General features: G+C 44.4%; 1 protein-coding gene across 5 annotated transcripts in view; it reads left to right on the forward strand.

Annotated features, from left to right (window-relative positions):
• PASK (PAS domain containing serine/threonine kinase) overlaps positions 1-18,086 on the forward strand; it is a 50,761-nt gene that overhangs the window by 20,483 nt on the left and 12,192 nt on the right. For all 5 annotated transcript variants that reach the window (XM_056564737.1, XM_056564739.1, XM_056564740.1 and 2 more), the window contains 6 exons: positions 4,416-4,548; positions 4,756-4,864; positions 6,496-7,487; positions 10,042-10,220; positions 12,279-12,446; positions 17,443-17,568. In XM_056564737.1, the coding sequence (XP_056420712.1) occupies positions 4,416-4,548; positions 4,756-4,864; positions 6,496-7,487; positions 10,042-10,220; positions 12,279-12,446; positions 17,443-17,568 (1,707 nt within the window). The remainder of the gene's footprint in view (positions 1-4,415; positions 4,549-4,755; positions 4,865-6,495; positions 7,488-10,041; positions 10,221-12,278; positions 12,447-17,442; positions 17,569-18,086) is intronic.

Consider the following 18,086-nt stretch of genomic DNA (forward strand, 5'->3'; position numbering starts at 1 on the left):
GCACCTTATACGGGGTGCAGGGATGCATTCCATGGCTCCTTAGCCTCCCCCGATCTCCCAAGGTGGCAGGGATACTATCTATAGCTCCTAGGCCTTCCCTCCCTCCCACATGCTGCAGTGAGGTACAGTGATCGTCTATCTGGCTGTCCCCTTCTATCCAGCGACTGGAAGTGTACTTGTTCAGCCACGGTTTGCACGGTCTCCATCGCTGTTGGTCTCAAATCTCTGGGCTGCAGCGAGCTTGGTCAGGTCTCCCGTACGTCTCTGCTGGTATAAGGACTCTGGATGAGGGTCCCTGCAGGTACTCTGGACGGATGACAGTCAGCCAGACATTCGTCTGCTGGGTCTCTTACACCACCAGTTCGCTCGTTAGTTCGGTTGTACTCCAATACCCCACTTTCTGTAAGGGGGTTTGATGGAGTATCCCTGAGCATTTAGGAATTCTTTACCAGTCAGCCTGACGGTTGTCTGCATGGTCTACTACTGCGTCGAGTCCACTACCATACACTTCCCACACCGTGGACGGTAGTTCACATTATCCACTGCCACTGTGTAGTTATGAGTGAATCCATGTTGCTCCATGGACTGTATACAATACACCACATATTGGTTTGCGGGGTTCCCTCCTTTACCAGGTTCCTCCCTACATGCCTGCCGCTCTCTAGGCTGAAGGCTGGTAACCCACTTTCTGTGTGTGATTCTGGCTACAGCACCCGGTGCGGCCATTGTCCCTATGCCAGATAGCCAGACTGTCTGCATGGTTTTCTACTCTGCCAAGTCACCTTCCCCATTCTTGACGCTCCAGCAGTTTACAGTCCGGTGACTCATTTTCCAGGTGAAGTTTCAGTCTCGGTGGTCTCATTGGATCTTTTATACTTGCCGGTCAGACTGTGTCTGCATGTTTCCTGCTCCACATACATCCTTCATCCCTTGCATCTGCGACAGCAGTCCTGGTGTGTGGCAGCATTTGAAGCTGGGGTGTGGGTGTTTCCTGCAGGTTCCATGGACTTTCACAGAAAGAGCAGCACTCCCTGTTCTCCTTTCTAAGGGTGCAACATTGGTCTGCTAGGGGCATGGTTATGACACTATGCTGCCAGACTTTTGAATGTCTGCAGTTTCTTTCGCGTCTGCAGTCTTGGTACCCCTCTACTATCGTGTGGTAACCACGTCTGTGTCCCTACTTATGCTAGGCCACTCTGCACATGTAGAGTCTACCTTCCCTTGTTTTCTGTGGGGTGTGCCTCGGGCCTTCCTGTGATTTTTGTTTCCACAGGTTTAGGCGGTCGAACTCCTCTGCTCTGGCATGGGGCATGATGGGGCGACACAGTTGGTCCCCCCCCCCCCCCCATGCCACCAGGTATCTGTCCAGGGTTCCTGTGCAGGGTGGTTCAGACGCCGGCTCTGTTGCCTTAGAAAATGACCAGAATGGCTCAGTTGACACCCTTCTGGTCCAGGGTTGCACCATGTTGAAGTGTTCCTCTCAACGCTTTGGGAGTGTGCTTCTTCCTTCCATTCGTAGTCAGAACTCAAATTAGCTCCTCCATTCCTTGATATGTTGTTGCAGGGTTCCTTGGGACTACGTCCACCCAGTCCTTTTTGCCCCCTTACCTTCGGGTGGTATTTCATTGCTCCTATAGTGCCTGGCGCATTTTGATCATCCCCCTTCCACAGGGGGTACGGGGATAAGGGAGCTTGGCATGGTGTGGGCCTGGGTTTCATAGCGACCACCCCTTGTTTTCCCCTCCTCTATATAAGTGGGGTACCTGGCTGGGCCCTTGTTTTTTACTGAGAGCAATCGGCTGAGCTGCGTACTTTTGCAGCCTGGCTCTCTTCCTGTTTCTTGGTTATCTACTGCTGCCCATACAGACTTGGCACTTGGAGGAGTTTATGCACTCATGTATGGCTCGGTGACAGCCAATCTAGCCACGGTCTGTTGTTTGGGTCCTGCCATTACTCTCCTCCCTCGGTGCAATCTCCCTGGAGGGGTTTGTTCCTCCTTTCTTGCTACACTGACACTACGGTCTTCTGGAGTAACCTTCCCTTTTGTGTTTCCCCCTCCGTTTCCGTCATGACGGGATGTTTCTTCGGTCCGCTCAGACCGCTGGGGTACATGTCTGGTTAGTCTCCGTGTCTTGGAAACTATTCTAGTATGTTGTGGTGTGTCTTCTTTTCTAGGTCAGCCCTTCTGGTTCTGTGGGCCTTAGTGATGGTTGTGGTCTCGTTAGCTCTCCAGCCCCGACTTCTCTGCGTTGGCGTTTGTGGGGCGGTCTTCCTGTACCGCACTTCTTCTTCTTGTCTAGACGTAGAAGTTTGTCACCCGGAGCATTTTGCGGACGTTGGCTTTACTTACTTTACAGGTGTACATCTTCCAGGTGACCCAGGTACCTCCGTTTCCCATGTCGGACACTCCGGTATTCCGGGATGCCCCTTTTCCAGGGCATTCTGCTCCCTTTTTGTCCTTATTCCTTCTGTCTCCTCCTTCGTGGGTCAATATACTCCCAGGGCGGTAGGCGTTTCGGTCTTCCGTATTACTCTATTTCGCTTATTTCGCCTCCCAGGTGCTCGCGGCGGGCCCCTGGGATGGTGGTTTTTGTTCTGCAGCTTTTCTGGTCTTTGATTTTCTGCACCAGGACTCTCTGCAGCCAGTCTCCATCCTTCTTACTTTTTTAAAGTGTTTTTTCTGGTCTCCAACTTGCGTACTCTCCATCTGCTCAAGCGTACGCTGTTCTCCCTCGTGTTTTTTTTTTTTTCTGCCAGGGGTTCTCTTGTTTGTTCCCTTTTCCATTTATGTTTCCAGCTGGGCTAGCCCTCTGTCTGGTTCTGTGTTCCTTGCAGTTGTTTCTTACCTCCTCCCGTTCCGTCCCATCTGGCTTCCTAGTCGACCTTTTCTTCTTCTCTCTCTTTCTGGACCATAGATTTGGAGTCTCTACATAGGACGGTCCCTTGGCTTCCTCGTCCTTTCCCATGGATGGGGGTTCTCCCAGGAGCTCAGTTTTTGGGCCTCTGTTGTCTCTGCCAGGGATCTCATCCGCAAGCCTTACTGTCGAGTGGGTTCGGTCTCTGAACTGATTCCCCTTTTGCTGTTGGTTGTTTTTCCCTCCCTAGGGGACTGCTTTGGTATGTCCCATCAGTATAGGTGTCCCCCAATGACGAGCGACCGAGAAGAGGAGATTTTTTGTATTCACTGTAAAATCTCTTTCTCGTAGCCTTCATTGGGGGACACCGCACCCACCCATTTCTTCTTTTTTGTCCGGATAATCTTTTCCAGTTATTGGGTTTTTATCCGGGATTCTTTTCTAGGGTCCTTCAGACGTATTTCTTTGTTGGCTTCTCCTACTGCTTTATGACAACTGGGGCGGGTATATCCTGCCAGGGAGGAGCTGACTTTTTTTTTTTTTTCTAGTGTCAGCGCCTCCTAGTGGCAAGAGCATATACCCATCGGCATAGGTGTCCCCCAATGAAGGCTACGAAAAAGAGATTTTACGGTGAGTATAAAAAAATCAAATCTCCTTTTCTTATATTTCCTCACAAGCCAGCCCCCTGATGACATTTGCGGTCCATCTGTACGTCGCCCAGACATGCTGGCGTCCCGTGATCTCGGCAATCTGCACAGGGACCACCGGCACGTCAGGATGTACAGATGGACCGCAAAGGTCATCAGGGGGCTGGCTTGTGAGGAAATACAAGAAATAGCCAAGCCCCCTGATATCAGCTGCTGCCTTGAGCCGCAAAAGATTGTGAGACGAACGTCATCAGGACCTGGAAGGAAATGCTAAACCTGGGGGGACGATATAATGAAGTAAAAGAAGATGATCCACGACAGAGCGGTATAGCAAGTAAATGTAAAACTAGCATAATTATTCATAGTGGGCAAGATAGTTAAAAGTTAGTTAACCCCAAAATATCCCTTTAATGAACAATGTTTCTATAAGTATAGTGTGTGCTGGGACCTATACTTTTTTACATGTACCTATCTGCTGCCTACAAAGTGCTGACAGCTTTAACAGTCTGATGTATCTGGACCCAATAATTTTGTTTCTGGGAAGAGAAGTATCCACCAGAGGAGTCTGGCAGCAGTATTTTCCCCCAACTTTCCATTCAGGCCACATGAACCAGCTGAGCCTTCATATGTGCATAAGGGGTATAGCAGGTTTGTGTAAGATAGTGGTCAGCCAACCGATCATTCAGCCAATGGATATGAATACCTTTTAGACAAAACATGGAATAAACATTCTTTGTAATTTTTTCATAAGATTGCAGATCCACAAACCAAAGTATATTTCCAGCTTTGTTTGTAGGCTTTACCTGCGTTTGTGTGGAAAAGCAGAGACAGCTTTGTGGTGGTAGTCACTGAAGGTATCTGCATTTCTTAATTTGTGCTTTTTGGTAAAGGATTATTGTGTCCTTTTTCTTAGAATGTTACCTTTCTGATTCCTGGATTTTACCATTACATGAGAAGTGCTGAAGAGGAGGCTTCTCTCCTGTCCCCACCAGAAGAGGCACAACTTAGAAGCAAATCTTGTGACGTCATTTGCAATGGTGCTGCTGGTAAGAAAGCTGACTTATATATGTGTGTCATCTTATATGCCTGGCATAAAATTATTACTTCTCCAGTTTTTCTCTGCTAAGCCACACATGACCATATTACCAGATTTTCTTATATATTTCTATGAATATTGAATTCTATTTTTTATTTTATTTTTTTACTTGCCATAACATTAAATAATCATTACTGTTTTGTGCTTTGACTTGTAGAGAAGTCTGTACAGAAATGTAAGTCTGAGGATCTTCTGGCGGCTGGAGAAGGATACCAACATCCTACTTGTTCTATAGTACTGAGCCCGTCTTCTCCCTTATCTGCAAGGTATCCACACTTATCTTTTTTTGTGGTTTAATATATGGAACACACAAATTGGGCACCACAAATGAATTCTCCCTTGTTAATTTCATTTATTTGTTTACTTTGACATTTAGAGTGTGTTCACAGGATACAGATTTTCTGCAAATGATACACAGTTATTCTGCATCATGTGAGCATACCCTTGGATACAGGTGCACAGTCACTCACCTTAAAAGCCTGTATCTAGACTGTTAAGAGTAGATGATGATGATGATGTTGGGGGACGGTTTGATCAGGGAAGTTGAGTTTCAACTGCCCAATCCTTTAGTTCTTGGAGAGATAAGTTTGGCAGCACATGGCCCCTAATCATGTGTATGGCTACCTTAAGGGTACGTTCACACCTACAGGATCCTGCGCAGGATTTGTAACTGCAGATTAGAAGCTGTGTTCAGTCATTAAGATTACATTGAAATCTGCAGCAGAAAATTCTGTGCATCAAATCCTGTGCATCAAATCTGCATATGTGTGAACATACCTTAACACTTCCCTGCTGGGAATAAAGACCAGAAACCCTTATCTTAAGATCTGTGGGGATCTCTGTAGCCAGATCTTCACTACTTTTATGGAATATCCCGTAATCCAGTTAATTGGCTTGGTAGCTAAGGTTTGGATAGATCCGGTCTTCTTTGCCTGAGAGATTTGCTTTTTTATGCCGAAATTCAAAGTTTTGGGGGGGGGGGGGGGGGGGAAGGGGATTTAGCAAAGCTTGTGCAGAGGAAAAGTTGACTAGTTTCCCTTAGCAAAGAGATCGCTTCTTTTATTTTTCAGAGGCCTTTTTAAGAATTAAAGAAGCAAACTGATTGGTTGCTATGGACAGCTGTTTAACTTTTCCTTTGCACGTTTTGATAAATCTCTCCATTTATCCTGATTAATTTAAAGTTTGTCAATATACAGTTTATTTGCTAAAGGGCACTACAGGGGGGTTATGTGAAATTTCAACAACAAAAAGTTTTAAATGGGCACTGTTAGATACAAAAACTTTTGATATGTTGTAAAGCATGTATAACCAATAGGTTTTGCAATTGCTTTCATTAGAAAATGTTCAGTATTTCATACTGAAAAAGCCAGTCAAACAACTGCCCCCCTGCCTGCCTGGACACCTACTAGTCCTGCTGTGTCCATGCATCATCACCTATGTCATGGACACACTTCCTTGATTGACAGCTGTGAGCGCAGGGCTCACAGCTCTAGGAAAAATCCTCCCACTGTCATCTTGTGTCCCGCTACTGTCAGTGAGGACAAGCTGGGAGTTGTAGTTTTGCTAATGCTAGGAGAGATGTGAGCAGACAGCATACTGAGGGAGGGGGCGGAGACCTGCACAGTGAGGCCACACCCCCTCCCTTTGAGAGGAATTCAGACTAGTGAGCTAAATTAAAAGTGTAATAAATAAAGGTGCTAGACACATAAAAATTAGATGTACATGGTCAGGATTAGGTACTGAGTAATATATTTTAAAAAAAGTTTTTTTGTTGGATTTGACGGGTACGCTTTAAGTGTATTAAAATAAGGGTCAAATCTGTAACTTTGTGGGTGACTGTAAAACATGACATTCGGTAGTAGACATCATTATGACTCCACTTTCTTTGCCTGCTTAGGACACTTAATGGCCACCATAAATCTGTTCATGGAGACCATTGTACACTGAACTTGCCTGCATGTTGCTTCTCACCTGGGACACCTACACAGGATGAACCACAGCAGGGAGGTCTGGTGAAAGAAAAATGCAACCTACCTGACCTCCTTCCAAGCCTGGGTATGGAGCTGGACTTGGCACCTCTCACCCACTGTCTACAGAGTATGAACTTAACAGGAAACAGAAAACAGAATCCACCTTGTGTCAATAATTCTCCTTTGTCTTCTCCCTGTGCCTCAAATGTAAAGAAAACACAGCCTCTTCCTATGGATAATACGACTCCAGTTACAGTACAGGTAGCTCCATTACCTGCTTCTCCAGTGTTCCCAGCAGTCTCTCCTTCTAAATGCTCTGATCCCACTGTCAGTGCCCACACCGACAAAGACAGCAATAGCAATACTCCATCTTGTAGCTGCAATAGCACAGAACAGTGTGCAACCTGTCTTGATAGATCACTTGTAATCTCAAGTCCTCCTCCATTATGTCACAGTAGTCCAATCACAGGTAAATCACAACCTTTGCCCCTTCCGAATACAAACTCACCAACGCATAATTCCTCACCTCTAGCCAGAGAACTGTATCCTGAACGTAATGAAGCATGTGCTGGTGATGAAGTCCCTTCCACAATGGTTGAACCTGATCATCAACCTGCCAACCACCCTGTCTTCAGAGCACATCCTTCTAGGAACTCGTACACAGAGCAAGATCTATATGGCTTACCCAACATGTCACCAGAACAAGCCTCAGGCCAGGTTGAGGATGTGCAGATTTCAAGGAAGGAGATTTCCCATGCAACATCTACTCCTGTTAAAGATGGCTTCACCCAGTCATTGATGGTTCCTCCATACACCAACAAGTCCCATGCTCTATATCTTCCAACTCAATACATCAGCTCTGAAATTAGGGAAGGAATTTTCACTGGAAGCTGCTATCACCGAGATGGCTCCAGACTTTGTAAGAAAGTTTTTTACTAGTATATTTATGTGTCGTCTTTTGGCTTTAAAGGGGTTCTCCGGCGCTTAGACCTCTTATCTCCTATCCAAAGGATAGGGGATAAGATATCTGATCCCTGGGGTCCCGCCGCTGGGGACCCCTGTTTTCGTGCACGCCGCACCCCATTAAAATCAGTCCCCGGAGCGTGTTCGCTCCGGATCTAATTACTGCCGATCACGGGGCCGGAGCATTGTGACGTCAAGGCTCCGCCATGTGTGACGTCACGCTCCGCCCCCCCCCCCCCCTCAATGTCACACCCCTTCCCATAGGCTTGCATTGAGGGGGCCGGAGCCTTGACATCACAACGCTCCGGCCCCGTGATCATCAGTAATCAGACCCGGCGCAAACGCGCTCCGGGGACTGATTTTAACGGGGTGCGGCGTGCAAGATCACGGGGGTCCCCAGCGGCAGGACCCCCACGATCAGGCATCTTATCCCCTATCCTTTGTATAGGGGATAAGATGTCTAAGCGCCGGAGTACCCCTTTAAGGGGACCTGTCAGCAGTTTTAGCCTAAAAAACTGCTGTTACTGCTATAAAGAGGTTAGCAATACCTTCTCCACATATCTTACTCAGCATATATTAAAAAAAATAATAATTTTGTAGGTAAACTAAAGGTGTGGGTGGGGGATAACATAACTTTTTAATAGTACATAAAAGGAAACCCCACAATAATTCTTGTCATGTATTGGCGGAGGCCTAATTCAAGGATTCCGGTTCACAAAGGACAATGCCTTACACCAGTAGTCTTCAACCTGCAGACCTCCAGATGTTGCAAAACTACAACTCCCAGCATGCCCGGACAGTCAACGGCTGTCCGGGCATGCTGGGAGTTGTAGTTTTGCAACATCTGGAGGTACACAGGTTGAAGATCACTGCCCTACAACAACTGCTAAAAATTATTATAGGATACAGTGTAAACTGGTCTGTATCAATGCAATATACATATCTCATACACCACAAATCCACTCGCCCTACGCCTTTCCACTGGTTTGTGTGACCTCCTCCTTATTCTAGAAGTGTCTACTTAGCATTTCCTTAGTAGACAAGTGACTTGCAATCTTAGGGCTTCCTCACATCTATGCTTGAATGACGTATTTTACAAATCCTGCTTCATCCACTGCTCCCTACAAACAGATGCCACGATGGGACATGCTGCTGCTGAGATCACAAGACACTTACAAATCAATAAACACCAAACAGACACATGGATGGTAATAATGGGATAGTGTGTGACTTGTGCCTTTTGCAATAGTATAAGTCCTGTCCATATACCCTATAAGGGTATATGAATGTCATAGAAGGCATTCCCCTCTCTGAATCTTTCCCTCTGAGTCAAAACAAAGAGCTGCCATGTAAGAGCGGCACCTGCTCTGATGGTCTATTCATGCATTACCTTGTTGGTGAATTATTTGATCGGTTACCATGTAATGATACATTTCCCTGCTGCATCTCCCATTTGCTATGCATCAGCACTTAAAGGAGAACTCCAGAATATAAAAATTGTCCCCCATACTGCCGTCAGAAAAAGAAAATAAAGATTTACATACCTTCCTTCGCTCCCCCGGGCCTCCGGTAATCGGCTCCGTTCTCCGCCACGGTCCTCTTCCTGGTTGCCGGTGGTCAGCGAGTCATTCTGCACTCAGCCAATCACTGGCTGCAGCGAAGTCCTGACTCGGCCAGCGATAGACTGAGCAGCAGTGTGACGTTTTTGGGCCCGGCAGCAGGTGCCGGTGCAGTGAAGAATTGTGTGTCTTGAAGCGTTCTCAGACTGCCGCTCAGCCTATTGCCGGCCGAGTCGGGACTTCGCTGCGGTCGGTGATTGGCTGAGTGCAGTATGACTCTCCGACCACCGGCAACCAGGAAGAGGATCGCGACGGAGGCCAGTGCTGGTTACCAGAGGCACGGGGGAGCGAAGGAAGGTATGTACATCTTTATTTTCTTTCTGCCGGCAGTATGGAGGACAATTTTTATATTCTGGCGTTCTCCTTTAATTAATTACATAGTACTTACTTCTGCCAGTACCGTTCCAGTAATTAAAGTAAAGGCATCAGGCAATAAGGTAACTCCTCTTATACCTCAACCTGTATTCTGTCTACAGAGGGCTTGTAAAACAGCCTGTTTCTGCTGACAGATTGGCTGCAGGTCATTTGGATTTCCTTTAGTTTTAAGACTGATCAGTCCTAGCTGTCATGGATCTTTTAAAAACAGAAGGCTTTAACATTTTCAACCTTTTTGAAGTTTATTCTTCCCTGTCCAAGTGAGCGGGACTTAGCACAGTGTCCAGAAATGGGCATGGTTTCAACACGCGCCAGTTTTACTACAATTTACCTTAGGGAGTTAGTATAATTGTAGCTGAAATCTACATTAGCACACAGCTGCCATAGATTTCAGCAGGGTTTTACATAAGGCAAGTGTGTGAAATGCCAGTCTAAGTAAATTTCCCTCCAATGTCTTTCTATTGTAATGAAAAAATAGACACATTTGATTTTAATTTAATTTCTTTCTATTTGCAGATATTCAGTTTGAAGTACACGCTGCGTGCTCCGCTGGCTTGCCATTATTCAGTGTTTGGGTTTGTAAAGACATGATGCAGGGACAGAGAGAAGCTATTGCCAGAACCCGCCTTCTGCTCTCCAGTCTGGCTAGTTCATCTCAATCTCTTCTGGAACAGTCTGAGCGCAGTCTAGGAGAGGTAAGTGACAACACTTGATAATACTAAAATACAAGAGCCTTCTACAGAATAACACCAGGGCCACAAGGATCCGTGCATCTGTCAATCACATCACTACTGTGGCTTAGATATTCTGTAATGTGATCACCGCAGTAGAGCATCCTGCACACTTCTAATGATTAACATAATGCTTTGGCTGAGTCTGATACTGCGAGTAGCATGCGGATGTCTCCTCAATCCACAACTAGAGGTTTCATGTTATTAGTGTATGTAATTTTCACGTTGGATTTGTATATTTAGATGCAAAGAAGTATACATTTTACATAAACAAGCATAAAAAATATGGACAGCAGTCTCTCTTAAACTGATTATTTAGTGTCTGTTTTTTTGTTATTTTTTTTTATTATGTAACAATTTGACAAGCTGTATACCATCTACATGAATGTGTTTTTCCTTTGTTATTAAAAGACAAAATATTCAAGAATGGACTCATGTTAATAATGTATAATCAGTTTAATATATTTTAGATTAGACATTAATATACTTTTTTTTCTTCTTTTATTTATGTGTATAAAATATAATTATTTATATTTAGTAGGCTGACTTGTTTGCTGGTTTCCTGCAGTTTTTTTTTTTTTCTTTTTTACACTTCATACTTTTTTACACTTTTTACTGGTTGTACTATGCTGCAATACATTTGTACTGCAGCACAGTATGATCTGATGAGCTGCACACACTTCAGCCTGTGCGATCCAGCTTGTGGCTGCCATAGCAACCAATGGCGACCCACGATCGTATCGCGCTGCCGCCATTGGTGAACAGGGGGAGAGCGCTCCCCCTGTCAACTCCATAGATGCCGTGATCAGGATTGATCACGGCATATAGGGGATTAATGCTGCCGGGACAGGCAGCTCTGGCAGCTGCGCCGGGATTAACAGCCGGGTCCCGTCGCCGATCTCCTGCGCTGCCCGCGGCAGTGCCAGAGATTGCTAGGACGTATGCATACGTCCAATTGCGCGAACGTGTCGGATGCTTGGATGTATGCTTACGTCCCATAGCGGGAAGGGGTTAAAGGGGTTATCTGGGACTATATAGTTTATCCTTACTCTGTGACAATTAGAACAATACAATACAGGAATTTAGGTGCACTACTGTGGTAGATGTATACAGTGACATTGGCTATCCCTCAACACTAATGTTAAGATTGAGACATTCGCCAGTATATCCTTATATGAAGGACATACCAGAGCCCGCACACCAACGCCAAGGTTTCTCAAATGGCACGGGACCTACCTGTGCGTGATAAGCAAAACAGGGGCCAGTGGGCAATTACGGTAGCGTTAGGTCGGCTCACAGAGTCCTCCTAGGTACCCTCCAGCGTGGCTAAACACACATACAATGGGAGGAGGGAGGCAAACTGCATGCCCCACCAGAGTTGGCTAATATAGGTGCATGGCCTCAAAGGTGCTACCATAATGCTGCCTAGAAAATGTTCAAGGCGCATTACATATGGAGTTTACACACCTCCAAGTATAAAATTTAAACAACAAAAAACGTGGTCTCAAATGGCTGGAGTTTCTCAAATGCGGTTGTGCATTTATACTGGGGGAGCAGATCCTGCCCTTGTAGTCCGTTGCTAGGGGCGATCCCCAGCATAAAAATGCATACAATGGAGGATGCCTGCAGCAGACTACAAGTGCCACAATAGAATCCTACACCAGATAGACGGTGTGGATGTGTAAAAATTAGAACAATACAATACAGGAATTTAGGTGCTCTACTGTGGTAGATGTATACAGTGACATTGGCTATCCCTCAACACTGATGTGGCACTTGTAGTCCGCTGCAGGCATCTTCCATTGTATGCATTTTTATGCTGGGGATCGCCCCTAGCAACGGACTAGAAGGGCAGGATCTGCTCCCCCAGTATAAATGCACAACTGCATTTGGGGTTGAGCACCTCCAGCCATTTGAGACCACATTTTTTGTTTTTACTCTGTGACAATCCCTGAAGTGTGTTTTGCTAACAGATTCCCCTTAGGTTAAATTTTTGCTAAATTTTAACTTTTCTCATTGTAGCTGATTCGCAGCAATGCTGAAGCTGGACATTGCACAGAAATCCAGGATCTCCAGATGCTTGGTGCCTGTGGTGGTCAATATGAAGAGGAATATGAGACTTTGTTCCCTCTTGGTAAAGGAGCGTTTGGCTTTGTGTGGTCTGCCAGACACAAGGAAGATGCAAAAGAGGTTAGTGCTTACTTGCAGATTTTCATCCTATACTCCTAAACATTGAAATTGCAACACCAAGAAGGGAAAATTAAGGAATTATGGAAATCACAGGATCAATACATATGTTAAGGATATGAAAATAATAACAAAATGGAAACAAAATATTCAAAACTGCTTGATTTATTCAGGATCGAGTATAGTTTGGGCCACACAGGTAGTTCAGAGCTGCATAAGCAACATACTGCTTGGCATGGTCAGGTTGAAAAATGGCTTCTGAGACACTTTGGAAAAATGGTTGTATCACTGGCTCCACAACCAAATCGTAATGCTGTTAGTGTGCCTGGAATGAACAGGAGTGTGGAGCTTAAGGAAAATGGTTTTGTGAGATGTCTCCCAGGAGCTACTGCTAGAAGAGATAGAATACATATTCTTAATATTGTTAAGCAAGCAAAGCAGGAAGGGGAAGTGGATTTTCTTGTCCATCTAGGGACAAATGACCTGCCTTGCAATGAAGTTTCAGAGGTGAAGGAATATTTTATCACACTTGGTAATGATGTACAGGATTTAGCATCCACTGTTTCATTTTCTGTAGTTCTGTCTGTGCATAACGTTCAGAATGATAGGCAGAGGTGTATTAAGGAGTTCAACCTATGGCTTAGTAAATGGTGTCAAGAGCAAGGATTTGGCTTTTTGTCTCATGATAGCTCTACTTGGAATACAAAGGAACTTTACAAAAAAGATGCTTTGCATCTTTCTCTGAAAGGAACAAATGTACTCAGTGAACAATTCCAAGACTTTGCTAAGGAGTATTTAAACTAGGAAGGGGGGGGGGGGGGGGCAAAAGAGTGAAAATCCATGTGTCCAAATGTCCCCCAAAACAATGCCAGAACATGTCAGTAGCCCAGAGGTTAAGAAATGACAAGCTCAGAGTCCTGTCTACAAATGCCTGCAGTTTAGGTAATAAAATCAATGAACTTGGGTCAATAATGGCATCTGAGAATGTAGATTTAGTGGCTGTTACTGAGACATGGTTTAATGAAAGGAATGACTGGGACATATCCATACCAGGGTACTCTTTATACAGAAGAGACAGAGAAGGCAAGAAAGGAGGAGGAGTGGCCCTATATGTGAAAGATAGCATAAAATCTAACCTAATACAAGTTAGTGAGGCCAACATTGAGTCAGTTTGGGTTACGTTGCAGCTTGGTAATCATGCAGTAACTCGTGTAGGTGTGATATATAGACCACCTGGCCAAGTTAAAGAAGTACCATAGATGATCTACTAGTTGAAGAAATATCTAAAATGACAATGAAAGGAGAAGTTATCATTATGGGAGACTTCAATCTTCCAGATATAAACTGGAAAACCAAAATAGCTAGTTCTGCCAGGAGCTTGACAAAGGCCTTGTGAGAAGGCTGAAATGTCACTATATTGATGTTTTGTGAATAAAGCCACACATTATTCACCTTATCCAGTGAGTGCTGCTGCCTTCTCTGCATATCTACCTGGGACTTGGGACCGAGTCAACCAGCTAGCACCAACCTTCACTCCGTAGTGCTGCCCGCTTCTCTTTACTAGTTCTGCCAGGAGTACAGATATTCTAAATTCCCTACTGGGATTATGTCTACAACAAGTGGTTGAGGAGCCAACCCGGAGGGAGGCCATTTTGAATGTTGGTATTCACAAATGGGGATTTGGTATATGATGTTATTGTTAGCGAAAGCTTGGGATCTAGTGATCACCAATCAGTGTGGTTTAATATAAGAACAGTGAAGGAGTCACACCACACAAAAACTAAAGTTTTAGATTTTAGAAAAACAGACTTTTCAAAAATGAGATTAGTCATAAATGAGTCCCTATCATACTGGAATAAATTAGATGGAGTTCAGGAGAAATGGGACTACTTAAAAGACATTAGTGAAGGCAACAGAAAATTGCATTAGACTTGTCAGTAAAAGCAGAAAAAGGAAGAGACCACTGTGGTACTCAGCAGAAGTGGCCAAAATCATAAAAAACTAAACTAGCATTTAGTAATTATAAAACAAACCAGAGCAATGAAGATAGGGAAATCTACAAGACTAAGCAGAAGAGGCCAAGCAAGTTATAAGAACTTCTAAAGCGCAGACAGAAGAAAAATTAGCTCAGTCTGTGAAAAAAAGGGGATAAGACATTCTTCAGATATAGAAATGAAAAAAGGAAATTAAAAAAAGGAATAACTAAATTAAAAACAAAGGAAGGAAGGTATGTAGAAGAGAATAAGGAGCTATGGAGATGGAGAATATTCAGAGCAAAGTCTTGTCACCAGTGGGGTACCTCTGTACTGTTACCAATATTGTTTAATATCTTCATTAGTGATATCGCAAAAGGTTTCGATGGTAAGGTATGTCTTTTTGCTGATGACACAAAGATATGTAACAGGGTTGATGTTCCTGGGGGGATACGCCAAATGGAAAAGGATTTAGGAAAACTAGAAGTATGGTCAGGACTCTGGCAACTGAAAGATAATGCACCTAGAAACATAGAAATATAGAATGTGTCGGCAGATAAGAACCATTTGGCCCATCTAGTCTGCCCAATAATCTGAATAGTATGAATAGTCCCTGGCCCTATCTTATATGAAGGATAGCCTTATGCTTATCCCATGCATGTTTAAACTCCTTGGGAGAGAAATGTACTACTGACGTACCAATGCTCTGCCACCGACAAAATAAACCATCCAATACAAGGAGCCTGGAGGACGACGGCTGAAAGAACAAAAACAGGAACAGTGCCATGCCAACAAAACTCCCTGTAGAAGGGAGAAGCAGAATGGCTGAAATCCGCATAGCCGGCAGTCCCCCAAGCCACCCCGAGGCTGGAAACGGAAGGGGTCAATGAGATGGCTGGACACGCCATAGGAGGGATATAGAAGATCGCCCAGAAGCTAAGGAATGCAATGACCACAGGAGAAAAAGTAGGCCACCTACGAAACCTGCCCATAAGCAAGGGTGTGAACAATGCCTGCATGATGAATAGCAGGCATCCTATAGTAGGCAATAGAAATAGGTATCAAGGCCACCAATACCCATGCCATGGAGAAAAATGTGATGGAAGAACCAGCCGGAGCAGTAGAGTAGCCAAACTCACCATGATGCCTTTTCAGGGAAGGGAAATGTGAACCCTGAACTAGCCAGGGTCGGAATCCACAAAGCCAAGACCTGGATACACCATCACTCCACTAATGACTGTGAACAACTCCCCCCCCCCCCCCCGTGAAAGGTGCCACTTCATCGCATGTGGGAGCTTAGGTAGCGCCATGCTCCTGTCGTCCCAACCTAGAAAAATAACAAAGGGAAAAAACATTAACTTAACATCCCTAGCTAGAAAATAATAAAACAGAAAAGACTAGGTCTGGAGTGAGCTCCAGACCTGTGTCTGCCCCCTACTGAAACTAAGCTAAAACTGGTTAGCTCAGTGCCTGTAGGCGGGTATATCCTGCTGGGAGGAGCCGACTTTTTTTTTTTGCCTAGTTTCAGCCTCCTAGTGGACAGCAGCATAATATCATGGTCTCTGTGTTCCCCTATAAGGCAACCGAGAAGAGCTGTGTATCATACCGTTCTTCTTGCTCACATAGTGCAATTTCCCAGCAGGAGAAAGTAGGCGTTTCCCAGCAGGTATGACCTCATTGAAGCCTGCTTAGGGACCACTTCCACCCTCACATTGTTGCAGTGCTGTGATGAATAGAAGACCTCAGGCTCTGTGCATGTTTCAGTCTGTGTTGCCATCAGTGAGGCTCTCCTGCAGCTTTTAGTCTGTGTGGCTTTCTGTGAGAATCTGTGGAGCTTTCACTTTCTGTGTAGCTGTCAATCAACACTTCCTGAGTTTGGTCACCTGCCAGGCTGGGAGGAGACCAAACTCACCGTATTAATTGTGGCAGTAAACAGAACAAAGCCACTTAGTGGCCGTTTTTCATATTACATTTTAAACATATTTATGTTGATAATTTTAAAAGCAAGTGAATGGGAAAGTGTCTGTTAATTACACAAGGAACACTATATTAAAAGTTTATTTGGTGACAGGTACTTTTTAAATTTGTGATTTAGCCCACTGTTTCTGTGTTCATTTTGTTCCCACTGTTTCCATTGTATTTTTATGTGATTATAGGTGATATCTTAAAGATATTTTTCCTAATCACTATCATTTTGCCCCTTCACTCTAGTGATCAGTGGGGGCCTCAGAACCTGGCCCACCACAATCCAAACTTCTTGCGTGTCACTTTCACATGTCAGAAGTTTGTAATCCAAACCATAAAGGCAAGGGGATGTCTTTAGACAAAAAACTAATGTCTAGTGTGCCATTTAGCTTAATTAGAAAACCCTATTAGACACACCAGAAAATGTCTTGATGCAAAATATCAAATAATCTTTATTGAAATACATAGATTGAAATACAAACAACAATCAGACAAATTCTGATTGCTGCAATGGGCAAGACAATTGATCAAGTAGACATAGATCCCTTTATAGTGACAAGTGCAATCTATACCGCTGCTCTATAAAGAAACAAGCAGCAAACAATAGATAACTGCAAAGTGAACGCTCCAATAAAGGAAAAATAATCCTGATAGCAGTAAAATAATCTTAAAAGTAAACCTTTTACTCTAATCTTTTTACTAGGATAGGGGATAAGATGTCTGATCGCGGGGGTCCCGCCACTGGGGACCCCCGCAATCTCTCCTGCAGCCCCCACCTGTCATCAGCCTCACAGGGTGAAGATTGCTACGTGTCTGACACACGATACAGGGGCCGGAGTATTGTGATGTCACGAGGGGGGTTGGAGCCATTACATCAGGATACTCCGGCCCCTGTATCGTGAGTCATCACAAACGGAGCAATCTTCGCTCCGTGAGGCTGATGAAAGCCTTTGGATAAGATGTATAGGGTCGGAGTACCCCTTTAAGTAACAGGAAGGACAGTATTTTGTTTCAGCTTCAGTGAACTGTGATAAAGCAATAATTTTGTTTTGTTTCAATAGGTTGTAGTGAAATTTATCCGTAAGGATCGGGTGTTAGATGACTGCTGGGTTCAGGATCCTGAACTTGGGAGGGTTACACAGGAAATTGCTATTTTGTCCAGGCTACAGCACCCCAATGTTATTAGGGTAAGTATCAAATTTTTTTTGTTCAAAAGTTCCAAAAAGACAATCCGTATCTGGAGAAGTCTGAAAACCTATAAGAAAAAAACCTTGAACCCTGTTAAATTCCTAAACTTTGTTTTCCGTCGATTGTCTCCTTCTGTCAAGTAAGCCCTCACAGTTAAAAGGCTTCATTTTTACAATTTTCAAGTGAAACACAATAAATCAACAATGCCAGCCACCTCATTCCCTGAGTTTACATACCAAGTTTACACAGATTACAGAGTAAGTTCCAGCAGCAATTGTATAAAAAAAAAAACAACACAAAACAACAAGTGCAAAAGCGATGTATTCATTTAGTAGGGCAGTAGACACTGTGTGACCAGACGTATGTAACGTTAGGCCCTCCTGCACGGTGATACACAGTCACGCCAACATTAGGCCCTCCTGCACGGTGATACACAGTCACGCCAACATTAGGCCCTCCTGCACAGTGATACACAGTCACAATAACATTAGGCCCTCCTGCACAGTGATACACAGTC

Source organism: Hyla sarda, chromosome 3, assembly GCF_029499605.1.
Source record: "Hyla sarda isolate aHylSar1 chromosome 3, aHylSar1.hap1, whole genome shotgun sequence".
NCBI lineage: Eukaryota > Metazoa > Chordata > Amphibia > Anura > Hylidae > Hyla > Hyla sarda.